Source organism: Perca fluviatilis, chromosome 14 (assembly GCF_010015445.1).
Source record: "Perca fluviatilis chromosome 14, GENO_Pfluv_1.0, whole genome shotgun sequence".
In the NCBI taxonomy this organism is placed as follows: domain Eukaryota; kingdom Metazoa; phylum Chordata; class Actinopteri; order Perciformes; family Percidae; genus Perca; species Perca fluviatilis.
In genome coordinates this window covers 1677063-1689411 of record NC_053125.1, presented here as the reverse complement: position 1 = coordinate 1689411, position 12349 = coordinate 1677063, and the positions used below count along the sequence as shown (strand labels likewise).

General features: G+C 39.7%; 1 protein-coding gene across 5 annotated transcripts in view; it reads right to left on the bottom strand.

The window, feature by feature from the left end:
• The window catches only part of frem1a (Fras1 related extracellular matrix 1a), a 45395-nt gene extending 33193 nt beyond the window's left edge, over positions 1–12202 (bottom strand). For 3 of the 5 annotated variants that reach the window (XM_039822823.1, XM_039822822.1, XM_039822824.1), the window contains exons 1-6: positions 11802–12200; positions 7037–7131; positions 6613–6923; positions 1615–1811; positions 532–855; positions 329–437 (exon numbers count right to left, since the gene is read on the bottom strand). In XM_039822823.1, coding sequence (XP_039678757.1) covers positions 329–437; positions 532–855; positions 1615–1811; positions 6613–6923; positions 7037–7131; positions 11802–12044 — 1279 coding nt within the window. In that variant the 5' untranslated portion in view covers positions 12045–12200. Of the gene's footprint in view, positions 1–328; positions 438–531; positions 856–1614; positions 1812–6612; positions 6924–7036; positions 7132–11801 lie in introns of all 5 variants that reach the window. The other 2 variants (XM_039822825.1, XM_039822826.1) reach the window with 1 other exon arrangement.
• Between the last annotated feature and the right edge of the window lie 147 nt (positions 12203–12349).

Below are 12349 nucleotides of genomic sequence, written 5' to 3'. Positions count from 1 at the left end.
CTCTAACTCCACTTTATATTGAGATGAATTCCAGTGTCTATACCAGCCTCTTTGGTGTAACCAAGCTTTTACATTTATGCTAATTGCATTTTGGTAAATAAATCTTGCCTAATGCAGCCTTAAATCTGCATTAATTACTCTTTGACCACACAGAAAAACTCACAATAACAATTACACATACTCATTAGTATTAATTTGAGTTTTAAGTCCTTTTAGTATTGTTACTACAAGTGATCATTGTTAAAATAAATTGGAGTTATTACACAACTTCATTGCTCCCATGCATTTTAAAAAACTATGTGCATTTGCAATGACAATGATAGCATACCCATATTCCAGGACACTCTGGGTGCATTTGTGTCTGCATTCCTTACAGACATGTGAACAGTCATTGATGGGCTCTTCTCAAAGAAAAAATCATGAACCTCAAATTCCACCTGTAGGGGAAGATTACAAAGATTTTCAGAAACCAGTTACAACACCACGATTGTTTTCCATACTGCAGAAAGTATAAGAAAAAGGAAGTGCTACCTCGTAATTCCTGCGTTGGGTATGTGAGGAGTTCGGAGGTTGATACCCAATGAGCATGTCATTGAGATCGAGCCACGTAAAGGAAGAGATTGGGCGAGTGTGATCAGACAGATGGGTGATGAAGCCGGCCACAGGCGGTTTGGTGATGTTGAAAACCAAAAGCTGTTTGGGAGTTTCCTCGTCTTCAGCGTCTAGTGTAGCAGTGGAGAGCGGAGTGAGGATGAACTGGTCCACTTCCAGGATAAACATGGACATGAAGGACGGTTTGGGAGGCTGGTTGGGCATTGCACCGACTATCTGCACTGGAATCCAGGCCTTTTCAGACTACACAAAAAAAACAAAGTAATAAGTACTTCAAACTAAATTGTCTGTTTTTGTCCCTTTTTATATTTTAGCAAATTTGGTGATATAATCAATCTCTTATGGAGTTTATTTAGTGCCAATATTTTAAAAACAAAGACTAAAAGAACTAAAACCATGAAAGCTGTGAGCAAAATAAAGAAATAAAAACGTATTTAATATTGACACATTTAACACAGTAAATTGTGCTGACATTCAATTAACAAGTCCTCCAAACCTATACGACGATTTAAGTTTTTTATTTCCAAGCCTCCACCCTCTAAAATACGATCCTAAGGAGCATTTCATACATTAGCGCCCATAGCAGTGACAGGATATGTGACCCACAGGAGCGTCCTCATACCTAAACGTTAAAGTCATGGTTTATCGATAACGTTGGTAAACAGTAGCAGTTTAGTTAAGTTTAGGCACAAAAACTACTAAGTGGTATGGATTAAAATCATTACATCTGTTACCTCACTGACGTGACATAGTTCCATTTGTTCTGTTTGTTCTGGGACACGAACAATGGTCTCCTGGGTGAAAGTCCTGTTTTTGTTTACCAACCCTTTTGCGAAATTTGTCGCTCTAACACTTCCTGCTTTGCTCCCGTCATGTAAATATGGTTCATGTAAATGTGGGTAAATATGGGTAAATATGGGTCGTAGTTGCAGATTTTACAAACGACTCATTCAACACATTTTAAAGCTAAAACTTACCAGTACTAAACAACAGCCAAATTACCTGATATATGCTGCCACTCCTGGTGTCCTTGAGATCTAATCTGATTGCAATGTAGTCTATGTCTGGAGATGGAGGATCTATGTGCTGATACCTCAGCCCCATCACCAGGAAGTCATCACAGGGAATTTTGCCAAACTTCACTCGCTTCAGACCCTTCAGGCAGTCTTCCGATTTACACATTGCTCTGGCTTTATTATCTGCATAATTACACAACCATAAAGAGATTATACATACATTTTTGTATAATTGTTTTACCTATTGAGTGTAACATCTAGATAATGGTAGACTTAACTGATTCCACACTTACCCTAAAAGGAGAAAATAAACTGTTGTGGCTGAAAGGGTTGGCAATACTTTTTCATCAGTATTCAGGAGCCACAGGGGTCTATTCTTGGTCCATTATCACTGATACCCCTCTCAAACAGGTTTGAACCAGTGTTGAATTTGTGTTTAAATGCTTTGACCAGGTTGAGAGATATGGGGTGCCAAATGTAAAAATTCAATTTTATAGCTGATATACTTTCCTCACATTTAGCTAATTTTTCTCACATTTAAGACAGAAATTTGTGTAAAACAACATGTTCTTTGCAATTGTCAATAATATGCGTAGTGCCCTGCTATGCCCTGCTATGCCCTGCTAGGTCCTGCTATGCCCTGCTATGCCTTGCTATGCCCTGCTATGCCCTGCTACGTCCTGCTATGCCCTGCAGTGCCCTGCTACGCACTGCTATGCCATGAACTACTACAACTACTATTTCTATTCACAGTTCTATTATCTTTACTGTTATTGTTATAATTGCCACTGTTCATCGTACCGCCAACCAGCACCGTCAGACACCGCCTACCAAGAGCCTGGGTCTGTCCAAGGTTTCTCCCTAAAAGGTAGTTTTTCCTCACCACTGTTGCACTAAATGCTTGCTCTTGGGGGAATTACTGGAATTGTTGGGTCTTTGTAAATTGTGTGGTCTAGACCTACTCTATATGTAAAGTCTATATATATATATAACTCTTTATGATTTGATACTGTAAATAAAATTGAATTGAAAAAAATAAAAAGTTAAATATTTAATCTAAATATTAAACATAAATCCATATGTTAAATCTAAATCTTAATGTTAAATCTAAATGTAAAATCACAACAGGCGTTTTTTTAGGACACTTTCTAGGTAGAGTAGGTATAGACCAGACTCTATAATTTACATTCTTGGTGGGCGGCCATCTGCCGCTGCTGGTTGGGACACAGAGACACAGATACAGATATGCAGAAATCTAAATGTTAAATGTAAAGCTAAATGTTTAGAAAATATGCAAATAGACCACGCCCCTTGCAGCGTCCCCACCATCAGCCATGGGATCAGAAGGTGACACAAAGAATAGAATAGGCTGTTGATATTTTCTAAACATTTAGCTCTACATTTAACATTTAGATTTACATTTAACATTTAGATTTAGATTTAGATTTAACATTTAGCTCTACATTTAACATTTAGATTTACATTTAACATTTAGATTTAACATTTAGGTTTAATATTTAGACTTAACATTTAACTTTTTATTTTACTTTTATAACATATTGTTGACAATTGGATATAACCTGTTTTACACAAGTTTCTGTCTCGAATGTGAGAAAAATTAGCTAAATGTGAGGAAATTGAGCTAAGTAATCAAAATATATCAGCTATAAAATTGTATCTGAATTTTGCCAATTTCAACATGAAAGGCAGTCGATTGTAAAAAAAAAAAAAAAAACGGGGTAGGAAAGCCATTGAATATGTCTATGTATGTGACAATGCTGACACATTTTGTTTTTGTATACATAGCTACTGCAGAATAAAACCCTCCGCACACATCAAGTCATGTATGTGACAACATTAGCTGTCCACTGAATATGACGTGACATTTCAATGAAGAAATACTCTCCAGTTTTTATTTAACTGATGCCATTGCAGTATCTATGCTAACCTCTTTCGGAGTTGCTATTGTTGTTTTGAACTAACAACCACCTCTCCATGTCGCCACTCCATGTCATCACACACACCTAAACCACGCCTGCAGCTGCCAGAAGCTCCTCACAGGATGCTGATTGGTCCAGACCACAGGTGGCCTGGTCACAAACGCAATACTTAAAGTCTGACAACGTGGTACTTTGTGTGATCTTGTGATCCCGCAATTCTTGCATGCTCTCTTACAGTTTTTTCTGAATGCTTAAGCGCTAATCGTGATTCTTGTAGCACAATTTCTAAAGCTATTAATACGTATAGCAAAACCACTCACTGAGTTTGCAAAACTAAAAGCACAAACACTGCTTTGCACTCAGTTTGCAATTTTGTAACACACACTTTGCAAAACTGTAGACACAATTCACTGCACAACACTCTTTTTGCAGAACTTTAAACACAACTCACTGCTTACACTCAATTACCAAATTTTCAACACACTCCTAGCAAAATTATACACATGTATGGCTATCATTAACACTATTTTGCCAACTGTCTGGCACACTTTCACATGTGAAAACTGTTTCAGATAATTAGTTCACTTTGCAATCAGCCTAAGCACTATAAATAAGCCACAGGTAAGCTGTCTGTGTGGAGTACAATGGAAGGAGCAGTAAGAGTGAGAAGAGTGAGAATCAGAGGAGGCCGAGGAGGCCGAGGGAGAGGACGTGGAGGTGAAGAAGTTGGAGGAAGAGGACAAGGAGGAGCAAGAAGAGGATGAGGAGGCCGAGGGAGAGGACGTGGAGGTGAAGAAGTTGGAGGAAGAGGACGTGGAGTTGAAGAAGCAAGAGGGTTAGAGGAAGAGGACAAGGAGGAGCAAGAAGAGGACGAGGAGGGGAAAGAGGGAGGGTAAGAAGAGTAAGAAATAGAATAAGTGATGACATCAGAGCTACAATAGTGGACCATGTCATCAACCATGGGATGACCCTGAGGGAAGCTGGCCAACGGGTTCAGCCTAATTTGAGCCGCGACACTGTGGCAAGCATCATTAGGACATTTCGAAATGAGAATCGGTAAGTACTTTGTAGCACTGCCATACTCTAATGAGAAACACAACAGTACCATACATGCAAAAATACTGAAATTGTTACTTTACAGAATTGCTAGACGTCCAGATGTTGGGGGCAGAGGAAGAATGTTCACTCCAGAGCAAGAGACCCATATAGTGAACATGGTGATTGCCAATAATGCAATAAGACTGCGCGAAATACAGCAGCGCATAATTGATAATGACACCATCTTTCAAATTATACACAGTGTAAGCATTTCTGCACTAAGTCGTGTACTTGCGCGCCACAGAATAAGAATGAAGCAAATTTACAGAGTTCCTTTCGAGAGAAACACAGAACGTGTAAAGCAACTGTGATATGACTATGTGCAGGTAAGCTATAGTGTCATTGGTTCTGAATTTGGAAGTGCATACTGTTGTGCTGTGCATGGGCCTGATGTGTTGCATTTGTTTTGTCTTGTCCAGAGAGTGATGGAACTAGAAGCAGATGCCATGGGACATGAGCTACTTTTTGTAGATGAGGCCGGTTTTAACCTCAGTAAAACCAGGAGACGTGGCAGGAACATTATTGGACACCGTGCCATCATCAATGTCCCAGGACAACGTGGTGGTAACATAACCATGTGTGCAGCTATAAGCCTAAATGGTGTTGTTCACCATCATGCAACCATAGGCCCATACAACACTGCACACATTATTGCATTCCTGGACACCTTACATGACATGCTCACTGTTCAGAGACCGGAGCATACCCGATATGTCATCATATGGGACAATGTTAGTTTCCATAGGGCTGCTTTGGTCCGCAACTGGTTTACAGACCACCCATTCTTCATGGCACTCAACCTCCCTCCATACTCTCCATTCATAAATCCCATCGAGGAGTTCTTCTCTGCCTGGCGCTGGAAAGTGTACGACCGTCATCCTCATCAACAGGTAGCCGTGTTACAGGCAATGGAGGAGGCATGTGGAGATATTGACCAGGCAGCATGTCAGGCCTGGATACGGCATTCAAGGAGATATTTTCCCCGGTGCCTTGGACTGGAGGATATCGCATGCGATTTGGACAAAGTTTTGTGGCCGGACCCAGAAAGACGACATGATGTAGGCTGATTGTCTTTTACTTCTTTTTTTTTTGTGAAATTACTATTTTGTGTTCTGACTTTGTCTTGGTTTTGATGAGTGTGAATGAACACCAATACTTGAAGTTTGGATCCTTGTATGTTTACATGACACTATGACAAAAGTATGACCTCAAATTGACATCTGTACACAGAGAAAGCAAAAGCCAGATGTGTTTTGTATTCATACCATCAGTGTGTAGTTGGCACATTGTGTGCTTAGTAGATGATGGCTTGTGTTTACTGTTTGATACGAAAACACAATTTTTACGAAGGTGTAAAGAGTTAATCTAGCTGTGTTGGCTTTTGCAAGAGAACTACAATGTTTTGATAATTGGGTGAAAGGTTTTCTTATTTGTGTGTAGAGTTTTGCAAAAATAGCCAGTAGTTACAAAAAATGTGCTTAAGCAATCAGAAAAAACTGTAATATATGCCATGCAAGGTAACCCCTTGGTAGCATCAAAAAATACAGTGTGGCAGGCAGCCACGCCCAAATTAATCTGATCAGGCCAGACTGAGAAGGAAGGGCTGAAAAAACAACACTGCACCAATTTCTGTGTCTGATTCCTCTACAAAAATGTATGCCATCAGAATAATTTGAAAGATTGTATAGCCACATACAATTCTACACATAGGGGCATTACTGTTTGATTTGTGATCCTGTACAAACAGCTACAGACTATTGTTACAACATAGTATGCCTCAAAGGACAGAAATCACTTTTACACAATTATTAACCATTTATTAACCTTATTTCTAGGTCAAATTTGTTGTTGTTTTATTGCTGTATTCTTGTCTTATTCACTTATGGATAAGCTAGGAATGGGGATTTGCCATCATCAGCTGTCAGCCATGCAGTTTTATAGGTTACCTAGCTGCTGGCGTAGGTGGATGAAGCTCTCTGGCTCGTCCCCTCTTTTCATAGCTTTCTCTGGCTCTCCGGTGACCAGTTGGCCATGGGCTGGAAGGTGGGTGTCATGGCTACTCAGATAGATGCTGCACTCCAGACTAGACCTCCTTTCATAGTGGAAGGACACCACATTGCCATCCACGATATCTGAGAGAGCGTAGAATTCAGGAACCTCCAGAGATTTGGGCCCCAGCTTTATGATGCTGCAATCAGGTTCCATAATGTCCACATGGAGAGAAAACACCTCCATGTATGTCTCCGTATGCGTGAATCTGTTTAAAAAAACATAAGAGGATCATATAAACATATGCACATGCCACACCAGCAAGAACAGGAAAAAAATGAGAATTGGCATGTTTCCCATTTGAAGGATGTCCAGATGTACCTGTACAGTCGAAGCTTGACAGTGTCCTTCTTTAACAATGGACAGCCGTTATGGACGTACTTTACCTCATCAGCCAGATAGTGGCAATCAAATACCTGCACATATAAAGGGAGAAATCTTAATTATCAAAAATAATGAGTGATTTGGAACTAGTTTATGCAGAACTACCTGGACTTTACTTAGCTAACTTACACTAAAGCTAAAGTGCGTAGTTTCTGTCGCCCCCATGAGGAATTCTAAGTAATGACAACAAAACTGTTGGCGTGTCCACATTAAGGTGATTTATACCTGCGCTGGTGCTCGCGACACTAGCTGCAGTCTTCTCCTGAACAGCGTTGGCGCTAATGAGCAAAGGCTACCGACGTTGCTCTTTCTACGGACCAGAAGAAGAAGAAAAAGGTAAACAACGGCAGAACTGGCAGCAGCATTGCCGTCAATGAAGCAAAACTAAAAGAGCTCCAAATAAAAAGGCCCGAGCCCGACAGGCATTAAGATATTTATGTCCGAACCCGACCCGAGCAGTCTCATACTAATGACACATGTACGTTTGTTTGTGTGGAAAGCCCGCTTTTATTAAGCAACTGTAGGAAGGCATTCGGAAATGTCAACAGATGACAGTCCCTGCAGAAAAACGCAATTATGCGATCACATAATTCAATGCATAATCAGCCAAAGTCCGCATATTAATGCGGGGGCCGCATTTTTTCAAATATGCCGCACTTTCGCCGCATAAATTGCCAATTTCCGGGCAAAATATGCAGTGCTTGCATGATTTTATAATGCCCGCATTTTCGTTGCAAAAAAGTCACATATATCTTAGCAGAAAGTTGAAAAAATGTTGCGTTTACTTCACATGAGAGCAGCCATTTTCCCCTTGGGAACATTATGAAGTGACGTAATTACGCGACGTGAACATCATAGAAAAGCAGGTGTTGGAGGTTGAATTTGACATGTACTTTGAGTCTCTTAAGTTGGTAGCTACCCAATAAGAAAGCTATCTTAATATCTGATGTCTACTCAAATTTCTTTGTTTAAGTGCTCCTTAAATTAACGATTTTTGAAAGTCTGTCTCTTTTGTATCTTTTATTTCCCTCTGTTTAGACTATTACTTTTATTTTTACTTTAATATTATATTATTTGTATATACTGTTTTATCTTATTTGTTTATTTATTGCAATGACTGAATATCTGTAAACTACTTGTACTACTTGTACTTACTACTTGGAAATTAATAAAAAGCAGGGTGTTGGGGGAATCACTTTTTCTTGTCTTTTTCATCAAACCGCAGTTTTTGCAAGTTCCCGCATTTTTTGCAAGTTCCCGCAATTTCATCGCATAAAATTGGATAAATATCCCGCATTTTCCATCGCATTTTTTAAGAAAACGTGCCGCATAATCAAGGATTTTTGCCCGCAACAATCACAAAAAAACTCACACTGGGCAACAAGCGCACGTTAACACAGGCACAAACCTACATAATAAGCCCTTTAAAATTTAAAATGTTCAATGCCTTATCGCGCTGATGTGACCAAGCCCAACCTGAACCCGAACATAATTTCTAAATATCTGTCCGAACCCGGCCCAGCTCGGTTCGAGTATCTATCCTCTAGTCCACATGATACAAGTGCACCACCCCCACCCCTCCTCCACGCAGTTGCTAGTAACCAAGGAGGACATGGAGGATTAAAAAAATATGATGGATTCTTCAGAAGAAGTCATTATCTTAACTCGAGTATCTGCACGGGAAAGTCACCGGACGCCACAATCTTCTGAACATAGCCATACTGAGAAATCCAGAGAGAGTTGTGTGGAGCTGATAGTCTTTATTAGCTTTGTAGCAACTCATTTGGCAATGACTTGAATGTAACGGATGTTCATTAATATCAAAAAGTTACGCACCAAAGCTATAAAGGCAGGGTTGGTAATGTTGAAATTGAAATGATTTGAAAGTAGAATTTCCTCGGGGCTTCGTCTAACCCCTCCCCCTGGCCTCGGGGCTCCACCCACACACACATGAGCTACATGAGTACTGCATCGCTGCTTCAGAGCTTAGGGAAGAGAGGACTGCAATTTCACTCATCAAAACTGCTTCCCGTTTGTTGAGTATTCTCCTCCATTTTCCAGTAGACTTACAGTAACTCCAGAGGTGATGACGCACACTGAGCACAGGCTCATTAACGGTAGGGGTAGAGTACGGGCAGCGGGGCAAGGAGGCATTTCATTGGTTCTTTCCAAGCGGACCACGTGGCAGTGATTGGTGGGCGTTTTTACAGAGTTACAGCAGCTACAGATGACGGATCTTTTTCGCTCCTTTTTCAGAGCCCCTAACTTATTATTATTATTATTATTATTATTATTATTATTATTAAGACCATCTCAAACAACATATAAAAAAGATATTGGAAATGGTTACCAACCCTGCTTTTAAATGTAACATGACTATGTAAATGTTGCTGAACATCACACAATAGCAGTAGCACGAGTAAGTTACTGTACACCGCAATATGCATGTACTCTAAAATAAGCTAACATTAGCCACCACAAACTACTGGTCATACCAGCCTGAGAATGCAGCAACTAAACACCAGAGTGTATTGAAGGTTATAAGGTTGCATTGTATTGCTTTTAAATTGAACTTTTCCTTTGTAAGAAGTATCTGTTATTTCTTCTTTCAAAAGTTACAGTCTTACTTTAACACTTTATCATGCAGTGTGTTTATGATAGCAGTTTCCATTATTTTCAGACTGGAAGCCAAAATCAGATTTTTGGTTAATCCAGGTTAAAGCTAGATGGCTTTTATGTGTACGTCTTGGCATGAAGAAACCACATAACTTTATTTATTTATGATTGAAGACCATCTTTCAGATTAAATTTAAACTACACTCAAAGGTTATCTGCGAAGGAACTAATAAACACCAAATCAGAAACTTAAGTAACAACTAATTTTACAGGACTGTCATTTCGAAATACTTCTTAGCATTTTCCAATAAGTTTGTATGTTATTTGGTACTAGAAAACAGAGACAGTCTTATATTAATAAACTTCCAAATTTTGAATTGCAATTAATTGCTAACTCAGGTAGTCTTCAGAACACAGCAGTTCAGCTAAACAGAAAATATGTAATTTCCAAGGGAGAATAAAATTCAATAGCCTATATTTGGAGAATAAGGTTTCCAATAATAAATTAAAAGTGGTTTAGGTAGGATTGCGAAGATCCAGGACTTAGCTCTTACAACTTCTCAGTCCCTCCCCCCTTTCCGTTAAAGCCCAAAACGGTATCCTAAGCCCCTCCCCCCACAAGGGAGAATGAATGTGTGTGCATGAGCAGTGATTGACATGCAGTTAGACACCCCCCCTGGCCCTGATTGGTGCATCTGAACAGGGAGCGGCGGATTTTTGCCAATCACACTACAGGCTGTAGGGGGTGCAAGGGGAGCCAGATCTTTTTTAAATGACCTGCTTCATGTAGTTCTACTGGAACACAGGGTCAGTTTCAGCAAATATGACAGAAAGTTAGCATTATAAGGCTTACCTACTGCACATTTCATAATTAATTAATATTTACTTGGGTTACAATGGATCTTTATATGGGGCATTTCTATTGTCCTTATATTGAAACTTAAATTACATAGTTCTTTCCATGAAACCTACTAGGAAATTACAGACCTGTAAAATAAAGCTTTACTGGAACAAACAATCAATTATTTAATATCTAAAGAGTATTTCCAATTGTTCTGAATCAAAGACAATTTGGCAGATGATGATACATGACTTAAGAACAGACTACTAACCAGTCTCTAAACTCATACTAAAAGTTCCAACATACTAGATCTGTGGATCTCAATAAACTGATTCAGGTGTTACATTACTAGTACAGTGCCCGTTCAAAACATGCCTGTTTGAAACGGGCCGATTGCTTGGCCTCTGGTATTGCTGCTTAAAGCTTTTTCCAGAACTATGGTACCCCAAAATTACTTACAGAAGGACCCCAAAGCAACCCAACTGCTGTATATCCTACTGACTTACTGTGTACTACTTCAGAGGAAAACATTGTAACCAAGAAAATGACTCATTCTGGACATTCAAGAGATGACTGTATCAGTCAACACAGAGTCATTAGAGAGGAGATGGCCTGTCAACCTGGAAAACAAAGGAAGAAGTATAGAGGGGTCCCTCCATCCTCTTTTCCCTAAAATACCTCTCTTTTCTCGACTAAAGTACAGGCTGCTCCAGACATTGAAATACAGTATATCTCCAAGCCATGATATTTAGGATGAAGGGCAGACAATTAAGGTCCTTAACAAAGCTTTCACACTTAGCCTTGACCTAACCTAAACTCAAGTGTACAGAAAGCCTAAAAAACCACAGGGTTTACACTTGAGAATCAAAGTCCTGGTACAACATTTTCTCTATTTCAGAAATGTTGATTTGCTTCGATGACTTTGTCAATTCAATTTATTTTTCAAAGATTGTGCATTGGGGCATACAACTGTAGGACCTTGAGGGACAGTTACATTTGGTAGGAACATTATAGAACCTGCTAGAATGGTGAAATATAAATCAAAAGCCTTACAGCCCAGCACTTCGGTCTTGTCATCATTACCACATGACAACGACTAATAATATATTATATGGTTTCCTACATGTTTGCTGTCAAAAAGCGATATGGAAGTGTAATGCAGTCCTTCAACTCGGTTTTACTACACGTGGTAATTTGCCTGGAACACGCTGGGGTTTTCATTGTAAAAGTTTTTTTTTCCATTACCTGGGGCATGAGTTTTCCCACTCGTTGAGTTATGGGCTCGTTTAACACCACCTCTACCTTGCATGCATCCTTCTGACGGGGAATATGGAACTGCAGGTCACTGTCCTGGAGGTAGGCTGACTGACCCCGTCTCACTTTTAAACCCTTATTGACTTTTACAAGGGAACAGTGTGATGAGCAGGTCAACCCCAGCAGAAGAACTGGAAACAAGGTCCAGGCCAGTGTATGAGCCTGTGAACCCATCGCTGTCAGTCACAAGCAAGCGTCAGTAGGTTCTTCAAGGGCTGGGTCCAAACCAAAGTTTTCAGGAACACACTTCAATAGGAGACTTAGGTAAACCAAGGTGTCTTTCTCTTCAGAATAAGCTTCATTTTCTGGAGCTGCAAATAAATTAAACAAGTTTAAGTCTGTGGCATTTCTCATACAGAAAATGTCTATTTTACTACTCTCTATCACTCATTTCTGTAACATATATAACCCGGGCAGCCCAGGAGGAAGTGCAAAACACAACATTTTACAAAGCAAATGAACAAAACTAAAAACATTTA